Source organism: Corvus hawaiiensis, chromosome 1 (genome assembly GCF_020740725.1).
Source record: "Corvus hawaiiensis isolate bCorHaw1 chromosome 1, bCorHaw1.pri.cur, whole genome shotgun sequence".
Taxonomy (NCBI): domain Eukaryota; kingdom Metazoa; phylum Chordata; class Aves; order Passeriformes; family Corvidae; genus Corvus; species Corvus hawaiiensis.
In genome coordinates this window covers 23533271-23555976 of record NC_063213.1, presented here as the reverse complement: position 1 = coordinate 23555976, position 22706 = coordinate 23533271, and the positions used below count along the sequence as shown (strand labels likewise).

The window sequence follows — 22706 nt, the reverse complement described above, 5'->3', positions numbered from 1 at the left end:
AGAGGAAGCATAACACATCTTTTTAAAAAGGAAAATTTAAAAGGAGCAACTCTCTTCTGAAGACAGGCTGATACATTTAGGGTTGTTCAGATTAGAAGAGGCTTCATGAAGACCTTGTAGCACCTTCTAGTACCTGAAGGGGGCTAAAGGGAGCTGAAAGGGACAGTAGTGACAGAACAAGGGGGAATGGCTTTAAACTGAAAGAGAATAGGTTCGGATTAGATACTAGAAACAAATTCTTTACTGTCTAGAACAGGTTGCCTAGAAAAGCTGTGGATGCTCCATCTCTGGAAGTGTTCAAGGACAGGCTGGATGAGGCTTTGAGCAATCTGGTCTAGTGGAGGATGTCCCTATCCACAGCTTGGACATCATGAATGATCTTTAAGGTCCCTCCCAACCCAAACCACTCTGCAATTCTGTGGTTTTCACAGGACATTCCTCTTCTGTATTAGTTTTGTCATTAGCAGCTGCATGCAATTGCTGATTGGTGTCTAGATCAGGCTTCCTGCAGTGGTCAGTGGGGAAGATGAAAAAACTCAGATAACCAACCAAGAAAATTACTCAGTTTGCAGGGTTCCTACATACACACTCAGCCAGCAGAGGTTCTTAGCTGCAAGCTTTAAGAAGCGAGGGCATATAATTTCATTCTGGGCTTCACATGTTTCTTCCAGAGTTTGCTTTCCCATTGATCTTAATGTGATCTGGCTTTCTTTTATGTAATATTTTACTAAGTTTCTTTGAAAACTAGGCACTTTTATGATTAGCTTAGTTGGGCCAAAATGAAACAGGCAAAACTCCCACTGACTTTAAAATTGAGCAACAGGATTACTTTTCCAGATTACATCAAATTTAGTCACACAGATTTTTTTCCTTAATTCATTTTTTCAAATCCTCAGCATCTGTACAGAACATGGGTGGACTCCCTCGACATCCTCAATGGGACAGAAAGTGCTTAGAGAATTAATATTTCATGTAAAGTGTTGAGGGAAAACTACACTAAGGCTGTACAGAAAAAAAAGAATAGCTATTTACAGTGAGAACAGACCTTGGGCCATGCTCACAGCAAAGCAGGGAGTTTCAGCAGGTACACACATACCTGCAATGAATCTGCTACAGACGTACAGTTAAAGAAATAATTCGCTCTCCTATTCTGATATGAACCGAAATTTAAAACATCAGAAAAATCAGACTTTTAACATCTTCCAGGTGCTGTAAAGCAATGTCACACAGCCACAGCCTCACAGCAAATTAGGGACTCCTAGAGCTGTAAAAACAGGTAAGAAGAAATGTAGGGATTGGAGGAAGAAGTTTGCTACAATCAGTTCTTTTTCTGAAACAGAAAATCCAGACCTAACATGTGTTACATGCACTACTTTGCTAGAATTCTCTTCCAAAACACAAATTGCTATTTCACCCTTGGACTCCAAAACCCACAGCTACTCCTTGGCTGGTAAACACCGAATGACTGGCTGGGGGCTCCCAAAGTAGCAGGTATGCAACCATAGACACTTGTGAGATGAGGGCTGCAACAGTAAAATTGGCTTGAAATAAGAGAATGGCTCACCTGTAACAGATGATACAATCTGTTTATAGATGTAATGGATCAATACTAATCTTTTAAACTAAGAGTTTATGCTTTCCCATAATATATTCACTCACTCTTACAGGGTTTAAAAAGTGACTACGGGGCAGATTGTGTGGCATTATTCAACAGTGCTATTACTCAACAGTGCAGACATGGCCACAGCCATCTCTATGGCCTCAAAATTACTGAAATGTTAGTAACTACACTCAGAAATATGTGGAAAATGGGGATGCAGAAGAGAGAAGATTGGTGCTTGGGAGCAGGCCGAAAGCTTAACACTGAAAATCAGCATTAGTACATTTTGGTCCCACATTTCCATAGGGGCTAGGCCTAGGAGACACACGCAGATTTGTTTAGAGACTGTTTGTTCTAGCTAAATTGTTTCCAGGATCCAGTTAGAAGTATTTGAAAAACTCTTTCATGAGCTAAGAATAGAAAGTAATCTTATCAATTACAATAAGGAACATGTTTTCAGGTTCATGTAAGACAGCTCTGGGCACTCCCATCTTCGTCTGGCCACTTGCTTCAGAAATTAGTCATACCTGGCCTCTCAACTGTAGTCCCACACCAGGATTTCTCACAGCAGAGTCAAAAAAAGTCTGTTTGTTAATAATGGACTTTGGTTTGTAGCCAGTAGTTGATTTTACATATTCAGCTGTAGTTGCTAAATATTAAGAAGATAACACAGAAATATAATACATGTATTATTATATGTAATACAGCACTACTAACATACTTGTTACTATAAGTAGATAGAAATATTACACGTGAAAAATAAAAACCTTTCTGCAATTTCCAGTCTTCTGGCAAATGAAAAGTATATTTGCTTTTGCTAATTCCCCATATAGCTTTCACCACACTTTAGTCTCTGCTTATTCACTTGCCATGTACCATAACTTTGAGTCTTTTAAACAACCTCATTGTATTTTCATCTTCAGAGCTCTCTCTGAATAATCTAAAGGCCTCAGCAAAACTGTGACTAGGTAAACTCCTACTCTTCTGTCAATGAAGACCTCCAGCTGTGTTTTGAAGGTTTTACTTTTCTTGTAAACTGTTTGTGGTTGGCCTTCATACCCTGATGTCCAAGCAAGAACAACTGAAACCCACCACATCTAAATGACTTAAAATATTTTAAAATTGCACTTTGATCCCTCATCATATTTAAGCTTTCAAATACCTTTGAACAATTTGACCCAGTTGTATCCTAACTAATTGCAAATCCTCTGAGAAATATGCAAAAATTAATAGGGAAACTTTCTCCTAATAGTGCTTCTGTCAAACCTTACCTGAGAATTTACTGTTTATATGTGATCATTTTGTATTTCCAGCAAGACCAGTATCAGCTATGGAGGCTAAAACTCTCATATTGGTTTGCAGTACCAGCTGCCAAACACAGGAGCCTTGTCTGTTCAAAATCAGTGAAAAGGCTGCTTTTTAAAGAACACAAGTTTGTTAAGAAGGTCAGAGATGTCAGAGAACTTTACAGTTTAATTAAGTTACAGCAAACTGGAGTCACTGCAAATTCTCTCACAACTGTTTGGCCAAACAGTGAAACATTATAGATAGTTGCTATTTACAATCCCATAACCAAATGACAGCCATTTATACCGAAGAGCTAAAACTCCTTCATGAAACAAGGAATTTAGAAAATTAGCAGATTTCCACTAACTGTTACATTTCAATATAAGTTGCAAAGATTTCTAAGTGAAAAGGGCCATGCAAAATTTACTGCATGAAGAAACAGTTTCTTTTATCCAAAGCTCCCAGTTTTAACCCACTATCTGATCAGGCTGATTAATTGTTACTGCTGGAGGCTAGATACAAAATCAGCACAAACTAATACTACCATGTTTGAACATCCGAATTTTAAGTGCCCATGGCTAGATATATGAGTTTTTCATTACTTTGTCAGATTATGCCAAAGTGTTTCTGTCCCACCTTTCAGGGCTCCTCCAATGAGCTGGAGAATTAGCCTGTATGTGACCCTGCCCACAGCAGGAGGGTTGGAGCTAGAGGATCTTTAAGGTCACTTCCAACTCAGGCCATTCTGTGATTCTATATGCTTCTTATAGAATGCATGACATCAAATAACAATGTCTGCTCTCAAAAGAGTAAAAATCTTAAAAGTCTGCTGCTTCTTCAGTGCAATGAACCCTTATGGTAAGTTTGTAATCAGACTTCTAATGCTTGATTAATCCTTGATTTCAAATTTCAAAACAAATTCCTCCTGCTACTCTCTTCAAAAGTAGAACTTGAAACATTAAAAAAAAGGTGTTTTTTAAAATGTGTATTATGTAAAAATGTAAGATTTTTCTTCTATAAGAACCTTGAACTCTTCTGGTACTGCTTTTGAAGAAAAATGAGCAAAGCCTCAGACTCACCAACTTCTTCAGAAAAATTGTCTCGTAAAGGGAATGAAAACTACACCAAAGAGTGACCACAACTGGAAAGGATAAAATCAAGGTGGATTCTTAACTCTAATTAAAAGTCAGGAAAACTCAGAGACTTCAGTCACCTCCTAACCTTGAAAAATTCTTGCACCAAAATATATAAACTATTGAAGAAATTTTAGCAGAAGTCTTCCAAAAAGCTGCCTGTTTTTTCACCTGTATTAATAAAGGCACAGTCTAATATTTTGGCTCCTATAGGTACTTTTCACTGCTGCAAGTAATCCCATTAGTTGAGGTTACTTATCAATACAAACAAGATACCAGCAAAGAACTCTTGTGATTATAATACAATTGTAATGAAGATAAAATGGAGCAAAATTACAGTGTTTCTTTCAAAATAAATAAAACATCTCATACCTAGATGGGTTATAAAATTAAATTTATTGCTCCATAATATACAGATACTTATTAAATAAATTTAGCAGTACCAGCACTGCAAGGATTTTCTTTTTCTTTGTATACACACACTTCTCTGTCAGATTTGACTGCAATTTCTGCAAGCTGGCTTAGAAGAGCCAATCTTCTCTTTGTCTTCCCAACAGCTGGAGAGAGCTGCATGAGTGCATCTTTCACTCCAGTACCGTAAGATTTAAGAATCTACCTTTTAACAGATTGCAAGATTTTAAAGACATAAAGGTGTACAAATAAACATGCTAAGAAGGAATAGCATCTAAATTGTTAATATGCTTTCAGATTATGAAACATTATCAACAGATGGGGCATTTCAACACAGATGTCAGTGGTAAGGGAGTCAAGGGGAACTGCTGCAACACAGCACTGCAGTCCAATATTTCATTATCTGTAGAGTCTGTCAGTGATCAGCTAGTTAAAATATTGCATAACATGACACGACACTAAACAGGAGACAAGATCAGTGATCCTGTGAGAACATATCTGGGGCTCAATGACACTGTAACAGGTGTGGTGACAGCTGGCTTGGGGCTACTCTGCCTCCACAGCAGCCTCCAGAAATAGCACCAGCGTGGTTTTGAATGCAGGAAGATGTTCTGCTTCAGGCTGGCTCGTACCACACCAGCTCTAGTTCACTTGAGTCTCATTTTCTGAAGTGCTGAACACCTGCAGTTTCCTCTGATTTCAGCTGGTGTAGAGGGTACTCAGCGCTTCCGAAAACCAGGCATTATGCATGAGCAGACATGGTCTTAAGAAGCAGATGCTCCACAAAGCCAAAAATGCCACCAATTTCACAAGCCCTGTGAGTTTTCTCCAGATCAGAATTTGAAGCATGCAGCTTTATAGAGAGATGTTTAAATATCTTCAGTAACTATGGAACAGGAAAGAGATTAGAGAATAATAATGCCACCCTCACTACTGTCAGTCTTGCAGTATTTTAGACATCCAAAGAGAATAGGTGGTGCTCACTCTCTCCATGCTATCTGGCAGGCAAAGAAACAAATGACAGCAGGTTCAATAGGACAAATCATTTTAAATTTGGATAGGGCAGTTTCATATGAGGTGAATTTCTGAAACAGTGTCATCTTACTGAAAAAAGGAAATCAGAGGAGGGAACTGCATTGCTGTCAAGAGAGACATCAGCACGATTCTAAAAGCATTACTGCTTTAGTGGTTTCACAGAAAAAAAATTACTTAGGGAACATTTGCCTAAAATGCACAGAAATATAGATTAAATGTAAACACAACTGTCTGAGGTTAATGCAACAGCAGCTAGTATTAATTAGCCCACTGGTTAGTTTTCACTAAAGTGGACTATTTTGCACACTCTTTATGTTAAGAGCTAGGTCTCTCTGTGTGCACACGGCCTTACTGCAAGGGCTTTAGAGCTACAGCTTAGCCCTCTGCAAGTGGCAACAAAATACAGAAAGTTTTCTATTTTCTGGCACAAAAATATTTTATATGCATTAGGGGAGAACTATTAAAACCAAAACTAACACTTACATGATAAATTCTGTCAGGTTGCACCACTTTTTTGAGTCCACTTTCTTCATCATCTCTTCAAAGAATCTTCCACAGGCAGGCAACTTTTCTAACATGAGAGATTCATTGCAGAGCTCAGTCTGTTGACGTGCACCTAGGAAACATCAGAAGCACCTTTAATCACAAACACTGAAATAGAAGCACAAACACATCACTCAAATTTGTTCACGCAGTTCAGCTTGCCACTTACATTCTCATAAGCTTAGCATTTAATTTCCTAAGCAATTATAGAAAATAGATAAAATACATATTTACATAAATATGTTAAAAACATAAGTTGGTATAAAAAACTAAAGGTTACCATATATAGTACTGCCTTTTAAACCTAGCATAGAGGAACCTATCTAATCACTTTTCTGATCTTACTTAGGTACTATCATAACTTATTACCGCCCATTTGCATTTTTAGTTAAAAGCTAACTGAATTCCACATTTCAGTGTAGAAAGCACTTTTCAAGCTTACACAGATGCATCCCATTCAACTAACTATATTACTGTGAAATTACTTTAACATTGGAAATATCTGTATGCCTTACCAGCTAAAGGGTGTGAATCTCCACAATCACAGCTTTTTCTTTAGTATATATACTAAAGGAATTGTCCAGAGATCAAGTCCTATGAGGAACAGCTGAGGGACCTTGGGGGTGTTTAGTCTGGAGAAAAGGAGGCTCAGGGGAGACCTTATTGCTCTCTACAACTGCCTGAAAGGAAGGTGTAGCCAGGTGGGGTTTGACCTCCCAACTAACAAGTGACAGAACAGCTCAAAGTTGTGCCAGTGGAGGTTTAGATTGGATATTAGGAAAAATCTCTTCACCAAAAGGGGTGGAACAGGCTACCCAGGGAGGTGGTTGAGCCACAACCCCTGGAGGTATTTAAAAGATGTGAAGATGTGGAATTTAGGGACAAGTATTAGTTGTGGACTTGGCAGTGTTGGAGTAACAGTTGGACTCAATGACCATAGAGGTCTTTTCCAACATAAACAATTCTATAATTCTGTGAACTACCTACAATTATCAAATGCTGAAATTACAGCATATAACTACTTGCAAAGAAAGAGTTAACCTTGACTTGAGCAATCCTGTAACTTTCTCAACCTATAAAGGCAACTCCATTATATATAATCAGTCAAATGTTTTTTCTCATCCAGAATGTGCCTGCATGGGAGTACAAAGGTAATATTTTGTTATTTATTATAAAATTGAAATTCTGAAAAAATTCTCTTCAGACTAATGTGCTTGATTTTGAAAAGCCTGAAACATTTTGTTCTGATCAAGCCATAAAACGTCTTGCTTTACCTCTACAGATGCCATTATTTTGACCATTCTTCTGTATAAAAAATGCATTAACATTGAAAATTACCTGTAAATATATGTATATAAACATATTTAATACAAATGCCTAAATTAAATTAGTCAGAAAAAAGTGTGTGTATTTCTTCCTTTCACAGCAGCTCAAATCCAAGAAAAATATTTACCTGAACAAAACTGCAAACCTAACAAACTGGTATATCAGGGAATCCTCCTGAGAACTCTGGAGGAACACCTTTTTTTAAGAATAAAGCCAAGAACAGACAGTTTACTCCTAAAAAAATTTTCACTGAGAACATATTTACACCAGGGAGAGGAGGTACTTCTTTTGCTTCTATTAGTTACTTTGAAAGCAGGATCCTATCACTGCTGAAAAGAGCTGGTGGTTCTACTTTTATATTGTAAAAGCCAAACACATTGCCAGATGAACTGAGGTCAAAACCATGCAGGACTTTGCTTGATAAGAAGTACAGAGAAGTCCTCATGGCCCCATTCCTTACTATCCAGTAAAAAAAGTCCCAAACTCTAAGGCAAGATGACTGGTCTCAGGCTTCAGATCATAATCCAGCCATCACTCAGAAACTTGAATATCTCCATTTGAAATGAGGCATGTGATTGTAAAACAGGCTTGAGTGAACATCGTTTCACCCAGGAAGGAGCTGGCTCCTTTGGAGCCTGGGCAGGAGCACTTTGCAATTTAACTTCAGCTATCACAGCTGACTCCTTAGCTGGTGGTCACTCTCTCCGTGATGCTGTATGACAAATGACAGCCATCTCATCTGGACAAATGAACACTTTGCTTTCAAGTATTTTCCAAGAGCAGCAGGCCCATGACGGGACAGCCTATGCTGCACCTGAGACCATATGTTTACAACTTCCTACAGACCATAAACCTCTCCAGGCATACAGCTGACTCACTGGGACCTAATCCTTGCTCCTTCATCATGTCTGACTGTCAGTGCTCTTAAAGCTGATGTGAAGCCTTCATCCATGTCAGCAAAAAGTCAGAACTACAATTAATCACCAGTGGCAGAAATGGCAAAAATTACCAGAGAGGGGCAGCATAATTTCATCTGTGGGAAATTAACGTTATAGCATGGATCTTGCCTACTTAAGTGTTCCTGTCAATTCATCTGGCAGCTGCAGTTACCAGTTATACTTTCCACAGTGAGATCTGCAGATGAATGCTAAAGTTGTGCAGAATTCAAAACCAGATATGAAAATTACATAGCTGGCAACCTAAATCCTGCACTGATGCTTTGACAAAAGTTACACAAAGCTGTTTTTTCTGGCAGGATATTCTAAACAGCCAGCTATCATTTGATTTATAATCAAATCCAACAGACTACAGGTTTTTCTTCCACTGTGTCATGTGTGCTGACAATTTACTCCAGCCCCTTCCCAGAAAGGTGTTTGAATAGATTTGCCACAGACTTGTATTTTGGTTGTCTCTCTTTAAAACTTCGATATTTTGCAGGGTCATAGAAAAAAAACCTCTATCAGAGTTATTTGAGCACAATCTGACAACACAAGAGTTTCTGTCTAAATCCCTGATCAAAAGAGTTCAAAATCATGGATAATTCTAGTTTCACCATCACTATTGAGAACGGCCTTTACAAAACACTACAACACTCTCTTTTCATACAGCCAATGGACAAGACCAGTTGAAAAGATGCATGACACTGACTAATTGAGATGAGATAGGATGGAAGTGTTTCTCAAATGGCAGCCATTAGCAAAACAGAAACAGAAGTTTGAATTTTTGAAGTAAAACTCACCTGCAAATCCAAGCGTCATTAGACCATTAACTAGGAAGGGAAAAAAAAAAAACAAACGAGATGAGTTAGATACCTCCACACACTCTTATCTAAAATGATTAGCGCAATTACAAGCCAAGTAGCGGATAACTATGTTTCAACAGAATATTCAAAATGCTTATTCAAACATTAGTTTCTGTTTTCTTAGAAAGTGTGTCTGAATAAAATAATGAGCACTTAGAGAACATTGTTTTTAAAATTCTTTTTTTCTATCCTTTAAATGGCTGAGTCAGACTTGTTATTGGTTTGTCTATAGCATTCCTTCCTCTAGTTTCTAATATTAAGGATTAGGGACAGGGCAATTTTTACTTTAAGCTTCTTAACGGTGAAAAAGTTCACGAAGATGATGTATACAATCAAAACATAGGTGTACTGCACATTCTAACATGGGGAAAAAAAATCCTTTCGTTGTTAAGCAAACACAGCCATAAGAGAGTGTGTACTCTCCTCGTTTAGAAGCATATTGCTGTGTTTAAGTCTCCAGCTTTTGCACAGTGAAGTCACACATTTTGAAAAACATTACAATCAAAACCTATAAGCTTCTTAGGCAGAAGTTCCACTAACACAGGTATGTCAGAAGAGCATCCAAATGGAAACAGACTATACCAACAGAAGAAGCCTTCTGATTAACAATTTTCAGTATATCCAGATGGATTAAATTAACAGAAGCCCACCGTGTTTGCACAGCTCCAGCCACAACCAGGATTTTGTAAATATAGCTAAGAGGGACATGGCTTCAATTATTTTTGCTGTCCCACTGAAAAATAAAAATTGCTGACAAGTCTTTATAGTGTTAACTTCACATCAGAAATTAAATGAATGATTTCACACAGATGGGTGCCTCCCTGTTTATACAATACATGGCACCCCAGTAAAACAAATCAAGATATACATAGCAGCTTATCAGTACCAATCATTGATCTAGACCATGGTCACTGGGATGTGCCAAGCTGTCAGTTGAGTTAACTGAAAATTTTTGTGTACATGCAGGCAAGAATTTAGATCCTTCTAAGGAACATATTTTTCTTCCAGGCAAGCATTAATCTGTCTTAGTTATTAATGGCCCAGAATGCACTGTGAAGAGCAGGAATTCACACATCGGAAAATTGTGCTGCATCCAAACACACAGAGATGAAACTCCATAATACACTCTGATGGCTGTATCTCTTTCACAAATAGAGCACTTTGCTTTCCAGGCTATTAGCGGATGGACGAATAAATATACTTGATTCCCTGGGTAGGTTTTTCTTGAATCCTCATTTGAAAATGTGCCTTATCGACCACAGAAAACTGAAGATCACATTAAAAGCACACACTTTACAATGAACCCAAGCCCACTCACTCTGGGTAAAGGCTTCTCCCAGGATGCATTGTCCAGTTATCTTAATCTATCACAGTTTGGCTTCCCCAGTTGGCTGTCAGCCTCTACCCCTCGCCACTTCCCCAGAGCTTCCCCATTGGTCCCCGTTCCCTACTCCCGCCTTTTCCCCGCCCCCGGATAAAACCCCTGAGTTCAGCATTGTTCTTGTCTTTGCCCCTGAATCTTTAGCAGTGTAGAAGCAATAAATGCTCCTGCTGGAACTCATGCAGAGGCCCTTCCCATCTCTTTGCAACTGACTTAATACTGAAGGCTAGCCGTGCGTTTGTGTGTGCGTGCATGCATGTGACCCCACAGAGCCAAACAGTACTAGGCACTCCCCTGGCAGATCACAGACTGCACCTCCAATTCTTATTCTATCAATTCCTGTCACTGTGCTCTAGATCTTTCATAGTTACGGCTGCAGTAATCCTCGTAAGACCACAGCAATACAAATGAAGAGAGGGTTTACAACTAGAAAGAGCCAGGCTGACCCAAGTGTCAGTGAGGTAAGCTGTGAAAAACCAAATACTGAATAAAGGCCTACAGATTAGTGCTCACAAATCCTGCCACCCACAAGAAAATGTGCTTTTTGCATTTTTTCATCTGCTCATAACAAAGTAACACAGGATGTTTTTCACTATTCTCAATGAAATGAGTCTGGATACCTTCAGAGAAAGGTAAAACAGCAATTCAGATTACCATGCGCCACCCCTCTATTTTCTTTGCTCTGAGTTACTCAACTCATAACAAAGATTTAATCAGGAGACTACAGCATGCTGGCTATGATAGCTTACAAAAAAGCTTTCCAGTAGCTCTTTTAAGACGGTGCAAGCTTTTCTTGAAAGGCTGATGCCATGATGTCTCTCATTAGAAGATTCATAGAGGAAACAAAATGGGTCAGTGTTGAAAGGTGTTATCAAGATCCCAAAATAAAACAGTTGCCATACAATCCCACCTAAACTAACATTTAGTGAGAGAAAAGGAGGTTCAGTTTAACTGTACTAGCTGCCTGAACTAGCTGCTCACCTTTTTTTCTACATACACGATAGCACGTATGATCGTCCCTAGCATCAGCTGAATCAGATGGGAAAGGAACGACCAGGTTAGAGCCAGAGCAAGAGGTGAAGCAAAGTATCATCAAATGAAGGATGAGGAAAAGTAGGTCTGAAGGGGTTTTGGAAAGAAAAAGAGAAGATAAACAAAGTAGGAGAGAGTAATGGAAAATAAGAAATCTGAGGGAAAAAAACCCAATGTTTTTATTCACAACCTACTTCAAAATCCTGTATATGAAAAATCTCATCCTAGACCTTCACTAGAACCTCCTACTATCTACTCTCTACTCTCCTTTTGTAAAAAGACATTATTCTGACACTAAAAAAGGAGTTCAAAATGAGATTCACAGCAATATGTAAATTTACAACTGGACTACATGACAGGGTAACTGTCCTGTAATTCTGTCAAGTATATAAGCTTTTCCTGTGAAACAGAAAAACATTTCTCAATGTTTATTTTTCTTCTATACCGCTATTTTTCATTGATATTTTTCCCAGAGGCTTAAAAGAAGCACTGAATGTCTGTCTTACAACTACTTCAATAAGTCTGAAGCAGCATATGACTTCCTATCTGTTCTTCACCTTTCTCCAAACATGTTTTAAGAATAATTCTGAAAATCTTGTTTAAGTATATGAGTGAAATGTTAGAATTTTCCCTTGTCTGAATGTTTCTTCAAGATGCTGCTATTAGTGACAGGATAGTAAGATTTTTTGAGTGGCTCCCATACTTTCTCAGAATAATTCCTATTTTAACAGATAAAACTGCCGTATGCACCTTTTAACCAGCTACAGCAGCATAATATTGTGCATAGTCTTCAAAATGTGATGTTTATTCAAAACATCATTTTCATCAATCATAATTTTCATAAGCAAAAAGAACATTTAAGGACCTCAAGTTAAACCTCATGTCAAGAGCCTACCTCTGTATCTCTTTTTAAAGGCAGTCCTACCAATTACCATCATTTAATCTTTATCTACATCAGGACAGATCTCCATTGGAAGTTATGTACTAACCAAACAGCTGCCTCTCTGCAGAACTTAAGTTTCATTGATAGCAGCACATAAATGTGCAAGAACTGTCCTGACATACAGTTCACAAAGGCAAGTAAAACCAGAGTTTGAAATGGGAACTGCTCCTCTGCAATCATGCATGTATGATTTGCTGGAAACATAGGTGAGAGATTAATACTCTAGCAATATAATTTTGTCATATTGATCAAATCTCAATACCCACATTTTTTAATAAACCTGATTTTAAATACTGAACAAGCCAATCTTACAGCAGTCTAGTGTTTCTCCAGGTATTTAAATGCTGAATAAAGCTACCTGTTGCACAGGTGCTATTAAAGATCATGTTAAATTCAACAATCTTTTATGCAAATCCCAAGTCATACCATTACAGATGCTCTAGCAGGAATGCACAGACACTTCAGTGTATCTAATGCTAAAGACATTCCCCATGGAAATGACTTCTCCTATGCTCTTACACAATGTCAAGAGGCATCCTACTACATCAAAAAACACTGGTTACAATTGGGGTAGGGTTCCTTTATTATCTATTTCCTGGGCATTCATAATTTCAAGAGATTCATTTCACTACTGTCCATCTGAATACAGAAGGACAAGATGAGCTAACACAAGCATTACATGGTTGCCTTACAAAGCCTTTTCTAAAAGTCCTATATTGGGGTCAAGTGAAATGTACGTGGCCAAAACACCACACACTCTGAATAGGCTAAGAAATCCTACAACTTCATGGGAAAGCCCAGAAAGGTCCCTGTTTAGAAGCCACTATAAAAGTGGAAGGAAAGGAAAAATAATCCTCTTGGTACAAAAACTAAACCACCTGTCACTCTTTAAATAACTCTCTGCACAATATACATGGCTCAGAAAGTCATCTTTTGTTCTCAGCTACCAACTGTCCTTTTGACACTTCTTCATAAAAGGAGTGGAATGGGGAGAGGGGGACAGGGACAGGACACAAGAACACCATCACATAGTGTGAAAGCAGCCAAGGAAATGAGGCAACTGAAGTTCAGAGACGGGCAATGACAGGAACTCAACACAAAGGAAGGATGCCAGGAATAAACAGAAGCTTGCAATAAATATAGTACTTGAAAAAAGTGTCTTCACTTGCATTCAGAACTGGCCCAGAAATAAAAACGTGTCTCAGTGTATGGAGTGGCAGGAGTAAGGTAAACTTACTGGCAGGGTGCACTGATCTGTCTCCAGGTCCAAGAAGTTTTCTAGAGAGTTAGCATAACATGGAATTCAGCTTTGCATTATCTCCTGCTTTGATGCTGAATCCTTTTTAATACCCTTTTTATCCCTTTGTGTCAATGGTATGGAAGATACATATATAGCCATGGAAATGTAACATCCAAAACTAAAAGTGCAGTTCATTGCTTACTTTATCACAGCTTGAGGCACTACATTATTGCTTTTAAACTGTGAAGGCAATTTCAGACTGTTAACTATTTGGGACATTGGAGTCTTCTTCCTGCAGAGCAAGAAAAGCATGAAAGAAAGCAATTTAAGCCTTTTCATCTCATTGGTACAAATCAACAGGGAACGTTACTGAGGGCATCAACTGTTCAGACCTATGGTGGTTCAGAGTTCCCCAGCTTTCCAGTGACTGCAAGGAAATGTGACCATTATTCTGAACTCATGCTTCAGCTGAGAATCTTTCAGAGTAGCAATACAAATTACTGTCCTTTACATTGTTTTGTGAAGTTCTTAAATCATTGCTGGCAGCATATTAATAATGCTCCACAATTTCTGAACAGTCTGTCTACTTCCAGAAGTGCTGGATGGCTTTTCTACTACTTTGAAACCGGCATGTTTTATTTAAATAAATATATAACCAGTATTTTTAATAAAATATTTATTTCTCTATTCATAATTATTTATTTATCAAATAAATAATTAAATAAACCATACCAGTTCAACAACTGACTTGTGAGGGGATTTCTTAGCTGTACACTAAGATCTGTATTGTACTGGAAGTTGCATGGCTCAGCTTGAAATTCAACAATGTTTTCTTCAAGCCTTTTCTGTTCCATTACATTTTTGATGAAGCAGTGTGTAACTGAAATATAAAATACTTTTTTTATATAGCTACTGACTTTCAGACAATGAATAAACTAAATATTCCAACAGCAGAATCAACTGCTTGAAGTAAACTCTCTTCACACATTTACAAAAGTGGTATACACAAATGTGATCCTTTCAGAAAATAAAACTGAGGAAGAGTAAGAGGAGTACATTTGCTTCTAGACTAGGAAGAAATCTCTGGCATTAGAAACTGTTTAAAGATGACATTTAGCAACAAGCACAGCATCACCAGCTGGTCCAGGGGAGTGATTGTTCCACTCTAAGGTTATTCTATGGTTCTATGACATAAGGTGAAAGGAAGAGAGTTCTAGAGGCTTACACACATCAGGAGGTCCCTACAGTTAGCAGAGGCAAGCACAACTTTCCTAACAAATGCAAATTCACTGAATTAACTTCTGTGTGTGTTATCTAGGACATAAGGCAAAGACTGTTACTCTCCATGTATCTATGGGCCTGCCAAAGGTTTTGTGCTCCTTGTTTTCATGTAACTTCTGCCTGCAAGACCTGGTCATCTGAGTCTCGGCACACAGTTGCCACATACATGTTTAACATCCAGAACAACACCAGACCACAGCTCTTCATGATTTATGACTACAGATAAGTACACTTCTAGCAAATTGAAGTGGCAAACCTTTTTTTCACCCCCTAAACATCTCTACTTCTTCAGGTTCACTACAGACTTGTGAGGTACTGCTACTGAGGTCTCTATTTTACAGGAACTATGGAAATAATGACAGAACTAGGAAAAAATCTGCCTAAGGTTTTAAGCAGGAACCAGCATCAGTCTTAACTGTGAGCCATTAGCAGTCGGGTGCCACTACCTATTTCACTATCTCCTCTCAGAAAATGTTACCAAAGCAACTGAAGAACATCTCCTTGACCAAGAGATAATTGTGAAATGTGTCAGCTGTGCAATTTATGGGAAAGGTACATCAACTAATGAGAGCATAATTCTGATTCATTGACCTCAACAGTGAGATAGCTTGCAATTACTGTTGAGAGACACACACACCCGAGACCATGTAAGAACTGTGGCAACCCCTGAAGCTGGCCATCTGCATCCAGGATCTCAGCTTGCCACTGTACCACCTGATCACCTGGAAGCACATATTTGATCTAACAGCTGCTTATTATTGCAACCCAGCTGCCTGTCATTAGTCGAAAAGGCAGGAAAACATACAAGAAAATGTGACGTGACATAAGGTTTCTCTATAATAAGGAAAAAAGTCAGCACAATACAGACTTTATTCCATACCTAACCACCTGTGAAAGAGTGTAAAGCACCAGTCCCCCAAGGCCAGCAGAGGGTCCAGTTTGCTCCTGTGAAGCAGTCTGAAAGACAAGTCAAGCAATCTTTTTTTTCTTTTTTTTTTTTCAATAACTTTGGGAAGGGGAAATGACCCATGAAGATTTCACAGACAAGGGTCACTGCACACTCCCTCCTGAGGAAGTGTTTAAAACCATGGGATACTTGAAGACATTTAAAGTTCCTTCTTCCCTTGACAGGCAGGACATTTAAATCAAGATACTACCATCATAGAAGGCCCTGGAAAAATATTTTTTCCCCTTTTCTGACCAGACAACAAAAATCCCCACCCTGCACATCCACCTTTTCTTGATGCTGCATGTACTCCTCTTGCAGATTCCTAATGCTGTTACACACCACGTTGAGGCATTATATCAACATGATTCCAGTGAAGTCACGTTTTCTTTCAATTCTATGCCTACCATGAAATATTAAGTTGGCCTGACCATTCAAATGTGGGTTGTTTTTCTCCAGTAGCCCAGCTCAACTACCAGGGTTCCAGAGCCCTGGATACTCACCTACATGATCACAGAATATTTTAAATGACACATTGCCAAGAAGAACTCACAAGAACAATAAAACACTTAACAAAATTTCAGAGCTTCACATGTCTATTTATACTGCTATATATGTCCCTGCTCATAGTAGGTGTGAGTGGCTTTTCACAACAGCACCCTTGTTCCAAGGAATAAACACTGAAAACAGATCCTTGCATGGCAGCATGATCCCTGCACACCATAATTTTTCCTGGGCATATACAGGTGTATAGGAAACTGCAAAGCAACAGATTCTGGCATAGGAAATTACTTAGGCCAACCTAGAATGATCTAGTAAATCATCCCACCAGGTGCCCATCAAGCCACTCAATCACAGCCTTCCTCAGTTGGACAGGGGGAAGGAAAATATAATGAAAATCTCATGGGCAGGGATAAATCACTTAACAGCTACTATCATGGGCAAAACAGACTCAACTTGGTAAAATTAATTTAATTTATTGCCAATTAAAATCAGAGTAGGGTAATGAGAAATAAAACCAATTCCTAAAATACCTTCCTCCTACCTCTCTCTTCTTCCCAAGATTAATTTCACTTCTAATTTCTCTACCTCCTCCTCCTGGAGCAGTGTGGTAGCCCATTAACCCCCTGATTCTGTGATGCCATGTTCCCCCGTTCCCTCTCTAGCCCTGGCCACTCCCTCAGTTTCTCCCTATTGGCTCCTGTACCCCAACCCCACCCAGGGACCGCCCCTGGGCCCCTCACAAAACCACCCCACGTCCAGACTATCAGGTCTCTCTCTCTGCCTCCAAGGGCGCTGGGACAAGATGTGAATAAAGCCATCTTACCGCCCCCATGGGAGACCCTTCTCTACCTTCTTCATCACCACTGCTAGCTGCCGGAGCCAGATCAAGGGGCTGTCCAAAATGGACTCCGGGATGCGACTGATCGCATGGCCCTAGGAAACCCTCGCTGAGCTCTCAGGGAGCTGCAGCCTGCTAAGCAGAGTCCAGCGGTTACAACAGAGCAGTGCAGGGGGATGGGGAGTGGGGCTGCAGTCAGTTCATCACACATTGTCTGTGTCACTCGTCCCTCCTCAGGAGGACTACTCACACTCTTCCCCTGTTCAGTGCTGTATCCCTTCCACAGGGGACAGCCCTCCACAAACTTCTCAAACATGACTCGTCCCCATAGGCTGCAGTTCTTCGTGAACTGCTCCAGCCTGGGCCCTTCCACCTGGCCTCAGGTCTTGCAAGGAGCCTGCAAACTTCCCACAGGGTCACAGCCTCCTTTGGGCATCCATGTGTTTGGGTGTGGGGCCCTCCAGGGGCTGTAGGTGGATCTCTGCTCCCAAATGGTCCTCCATGGCTGCAGGGGCACAGCTGCCTCACCCTGGTCTTCACCACACGCTGCAGGGAATCTCAGCTATGGAGATCTGCTCCTGGAGCACCTCCTCCCCCTCCTTCTGCACTCACCGGAGTTGCTTCCCTCACATGTTCTCACTCTTCTCGTACAGCTGCTGTTCTGCAGCAGCTTTTTTCCCCATCATAACTATGTAATCCCAGAAATGCTCCCACTGCCACTGATGGGCTCAGCCTTGGCCAGCAGTAGATTCAACTGAATAAGATTGGTTATTCTCTATTCATCTATAGAACAGCAGTGTTTGTTTAGTTCCAACACCATCAGTGGAGCCTGCAAAACAGTTCACCTAAATCGGCTTGCTTTCACAGCCTCAGAGATGTTCTTAGCCTGATATTTTCTGTGGCTTTGCTCCCATATGGGAGGCAAACTTTTTCACCTAAAGCCTGAAATCCTCCTAAGGATTTTGGAGTCATGCAAGAAATAAGTAGAAAGGGGAGTAGGTAAGAATGAGTACTCCCCTCCCTCTAGTTTTGCAAATGTGTCAACAATACTTTTACTCATTTAAGTTATTGTACTAGTTTGAAAACAAACCAGTGGGAGGCACCAAGTCAGAATAACAATTTAATGGGGAAGTTAAAAAAAAGAAAAGAAAAAAACTAAAAGAAAACACTGGTTCAAACTGACAGAGTCAAGATACAACCTGAGTCCCTGTTAGGCAGGGTGGTGGTAGCAGTCTGGTAGAATGGTGGCTGCAGTCCTCTGAAGTGGTGATCCTGTAGAAAAAGGGTCTGCTCTTCCTCAGAAGGTCCAGTGGTGGCTGCGTAGTTCCTGCCCTCTGGAAATCCAGTGGAAAGGTGTTGTCTCTGGTGTTCAGTCTCAGATTATGTCCACGATGGGATGCTTGGTTCCTCCCTCTGGGTGGAGCATCTCACAATGGGGTAATGAGTCATGAGGCCAAGTGTTGATTAGACTCATTAACAGAAGATGGTCCGGAGGGAGTTATCTCTGAGTCATGCAGCAGGACATTGATGGGCCATTAACAGAAAGATAGTCTGGGGGGAGGAGGCAAGGAAACACTGCCCCACCTGATTTCAACACCTCATGAGGATGGTAATGGAATACACTGCAACCCAGGACAGTTATAAAGAGCCTGATTTCCTACAAGAGGTATTCATTTCACATTGTTCCTACCAACACTTTTTATTTCTTCAACAAGTTATTTTTTTTCTAAATCACTGCATGATAAAGTATGAAGTAGCTGGGAGGAAAAGAAAACCTAAATATTGCACAGGCATATTTGCCATGGAACAGCATGAGCTGTATAGCATCAAGCATCTTTATGGTGCTGCAGTGCACATTCCACCTGTTCTGTACTGCTCCATCAGAAAGGTAAGACAAAGAGGAGTTAGAACGTACTTAAACTTACTGAAAATAGGAAGTCTAAAATGTCACATTACTACACAGAGATTCCTGTCCCTATTTCAAAAACATTTAAATCCAAGAAAAGAGCACTAACATTTCTTTCCAAAAATCTTAAAATACAGAAAGAAAACAAGTATTTTGAGGAGCTTAATTTTCTTTTGACCTTTATTTTGCGATGCTCTGACTTCTTTGCTATTTCTGGTTTACACTGGAGCCAGTTAAATCGAAACTGGACTGATGCTTATTCCAGCAACATTATCTACTTCATTGTGCATCACTAAGTGTTTCATAGTAAAAAATCTCCACCCCAAACATAGCCTTGGAAGTATGTTGAACAGCGACATTTACTAATGGCAAAGGCTACCATTCCTGAATGCAAATCTAGTCTAGGTCCACTGGTCAAAAAGAAGAGATTTACATTATTTTTTAACATGATACACTAAGTTCTGACTTTGAGTTAGCTTGAAATATGGATTTAGCTCATAAAAAACTAAATATTGATCTGCTTTTCTAAAAATAAAATACGAATAGAGGAGATTTCACACATACTGAATGACAAGTGATGACTCCATGGAAATAAAGGCTTTGAGCATCTCTTCACTGAAAGCCAAAACAAATTTATTTTTCCTATTTCTCTTGGAAACATAAACTTAATGCTCTATCATTGTACGTTTACAATACACATTGCTAAATACATTTAAAGAAACCTCTTCTAATATTAAACTGAACAAGTTATATTCTTGGTACATGGAGATCCTTGAGGAGTAAAGCTGGAACAGCTCATGAACTCCAGAGATGTGGAAAGACAGCACTACACTTGCAGCCATTTGCCAAAAAAAAGCATGAAGAGAAAACCTCTTCCACAGGCCCATGTGGCTACCAGACAGCAAAACCCTGATGCGAAGGCTGAGATCACCTTCGAGCAAAGGGCCACCTCCACTCCAAAGCTACAGAACGTGTGTCTGGGTATCCTGGAGACAGCCACGGCTCTTCAGACAACACTAACTGCAAGCACTCGCGTGACGGTCACGGTGCCACATCAGGAGAACAGCCCTAAGGACACTCTCCAGTCACAGAGCGTGAGCAAGAGAGAAGATTACAGATCAAAGCTTAAGTCCAAGTGCTGAAGTCTCAGAAGAAAGCTGAGCTTTGTGTCCTATGGATGACCACTTGAATTACTCCTACAAGGTTCCATTTACTTTTCCAATATCTCTTCACAACATCCTATAGCTGTGAAATCTCTTCCCCTTTCTGCTAAAGGCAGGAGGGCCACCCAGAACAAAGGCCACACCCCTGTCAAATCTCAAACTATGTATTTTGAGACAACAACAATGCAATAATATTTTATAAAAATCAGAGTCTCTAGCATCAATCTCTCCGGACACAAAAGGATGCAAAAGAAATCTGTCACTTGTGACCTTTGGAAACAAAGTGATTTCACACAAGAAGTGACAGTCATTACTGGCCAATGTTAAATACACTACAGTGTTAATTCTGACACTGCCCACAGATAATGCTCTACAAAATAAGGGCAAATTAGTCACATTTATTAGAGTGTGAAAATCTTAAGACAGATGCTTTATTGTAGGGCCCAGTGCTTCTGTAGAATCCTTTGCTTACCCAGCTTAATCTGGTTAGATGCAAACAAGACGTGCTTTCATCAGCCTGGTGCTCTGCTAGGGCCCCAGCAGCGCCCACCACATCTTCCTCTTCAGGTGAGAGTCCCCCTGGCTCAGAGCATGGGGGAGCAAGTGACATCCCATCTGCAGAATGCCATCAATCTGTCTCCGTACAGGCAAAATTCTGTATTCCTGGAGATAAACTGAGGCCATGGGCTGTTATACAGACATGCCCCTTGTCCATGACAATATGGTAGATCATGTTAAGCTGCTCTGAAGACAACAAGGGATCCACTGTACCCTTTGGATCATTTATAACAGTGCCACTGCATTTTCTTTCTAGGTTTTTAGCAAGGAAAAAAGCTGTCTCCTCTTTTCAGACTGGTTTCAAGGAAGCCAACACATGAAGGGAGATTAAGCCTAAAACTTCTGAAAGGGCACCTTCCTCCTATTCCACTTTCTACTCCTTTCTTTCCTCATACTTGCACATTTCCACAGAAGACCCAAGACTCTTTCAAGCAGCTTTCAGGTTGCTCTACATATATATTCACATTAAAATAATGTCAGTATTTTCTGTTTATATTTTCCAGTTTATCTCAATGCAAGCCTGGCTGTGAAGAGATTCTTATTTTAGAAAAGGCAGGCTGTTTTCATAAAACATTTTTACAATTCTATTCTGAAATAAAATGGTTCATGTGACAGCTTTCACTAAACTAAAAGGGTGTGAATTAGAACAGGTTTCATCATGCTTGTGAAAATTAATCTCTCTCTGAGCCCTGAATGAGAGCACAGTTTGCTTTCTTCATGCGTCTCTCAAGTACTAATTTCAATAGCCAAGACACAGATGGTAGCAAATGGTGTTTTGTAAGGGACTACTCACTGCATTTTTTTCCTTGGTAAGGCAAACTGAAAATTGATTCATTTGTCTGCAATTCAGGCCATGAATCATCTCAGTTACCAGCAGACAGGTGGGAGAAACTGAAACACAAACTGTACGAAAACTACTGGTGGTGCAATGTTTAAACACAACTCAACTGACAAAACCTCCCTTAGCTCCCCTTGAGCTCATGCTCAAGACCCTTTCCTTAAAATTGTGTCATTTGTGTGTACCTGCACCTATAGCAATACCTGTCTGTCTCAGTGTAGAACTCTATCTCCACTTCATAGCCTCTGGTGATTTCCTTCATAGGCAAAAACAAACCTACAGGCAAAGCCCTGAGGCACCAAAGACATTTCAAACCTTAACAAGGATGTAGATAGTGAGATCTTACCAATTTAGGAGAAAGAGTTTACTAGCTAAGTGGTTTCCAGGATTAGATCTCATTGTTGTAAATCAGTTTTTAAAAGCCCTTTTTCTTCTCCATACTTTCAGCCTGGAGTTACCTTCAAAAATGGAGTGCCATTCCTCCTGGGGCCTGGGACCAAGCCAGCTGAGATGGCATTCAATGCTCTGTGCTACCACCTGCAGTCCACTTGCCACCACATGGACAATCCTACCATTCATCCACTCAAGGGCACTGGTATGAACCTGTCCCCTGCTGCATGTGCAGACTTAGGAAAGAAGCAACACCTTCCTGAATAAAAGAATCAGGAGATACGGTGACAGGTGGTGAGAAGAATGCCTGGATCCAACAGCAAATTGGAACACAGGCTGCATTTTACACCAGATGCTTTGCTTTCAGGATGGACGTTGGTGGGGTTTGCTGCCTGTCTTCCTGCTTGCCTAGTGTGAAAAATCATGTCTTTAGAAAATGAAACATCATTTTGGTAGAGAAGTGTTTTTGTTAGAACTCTGTGGTCTATCTCAAAATAAGATGTTCTGCTTTGCAAAGGTTTATTTGTTTTACACACACACACTCGTCTAT

The 22706-nt window shown here is 39.9% G+C and overlaps 1 protein-coding gene across 1 annotated transcript in view; it reads right to left on the bottom strand.

Annotated features, from left to right (window-relative positions):
• Positions 1 to 22706, bottom strand: part of RAMP3 (receptor activity modifying protein 3) — a 40673-nt gene that overhangs the window by 14915 nt on the left and 3052 nt on the right. The window contains exons 2-3 of the mRNA XM_048296562.1: positions 9074 to 9103; positions 5950 to 6082 (exon numbers count right to left, since the gene is read on the bottom strand). Of these exons, the coding sequence (XP_048152519.1) occupies positions 5950 to 6082; positions 9074 to 9103 (163 nt within the window). The remainder of the gene's footprint in view (positions 1 to 5949; positions 6083 to 9073; positions 9104 to 22706) is intronic.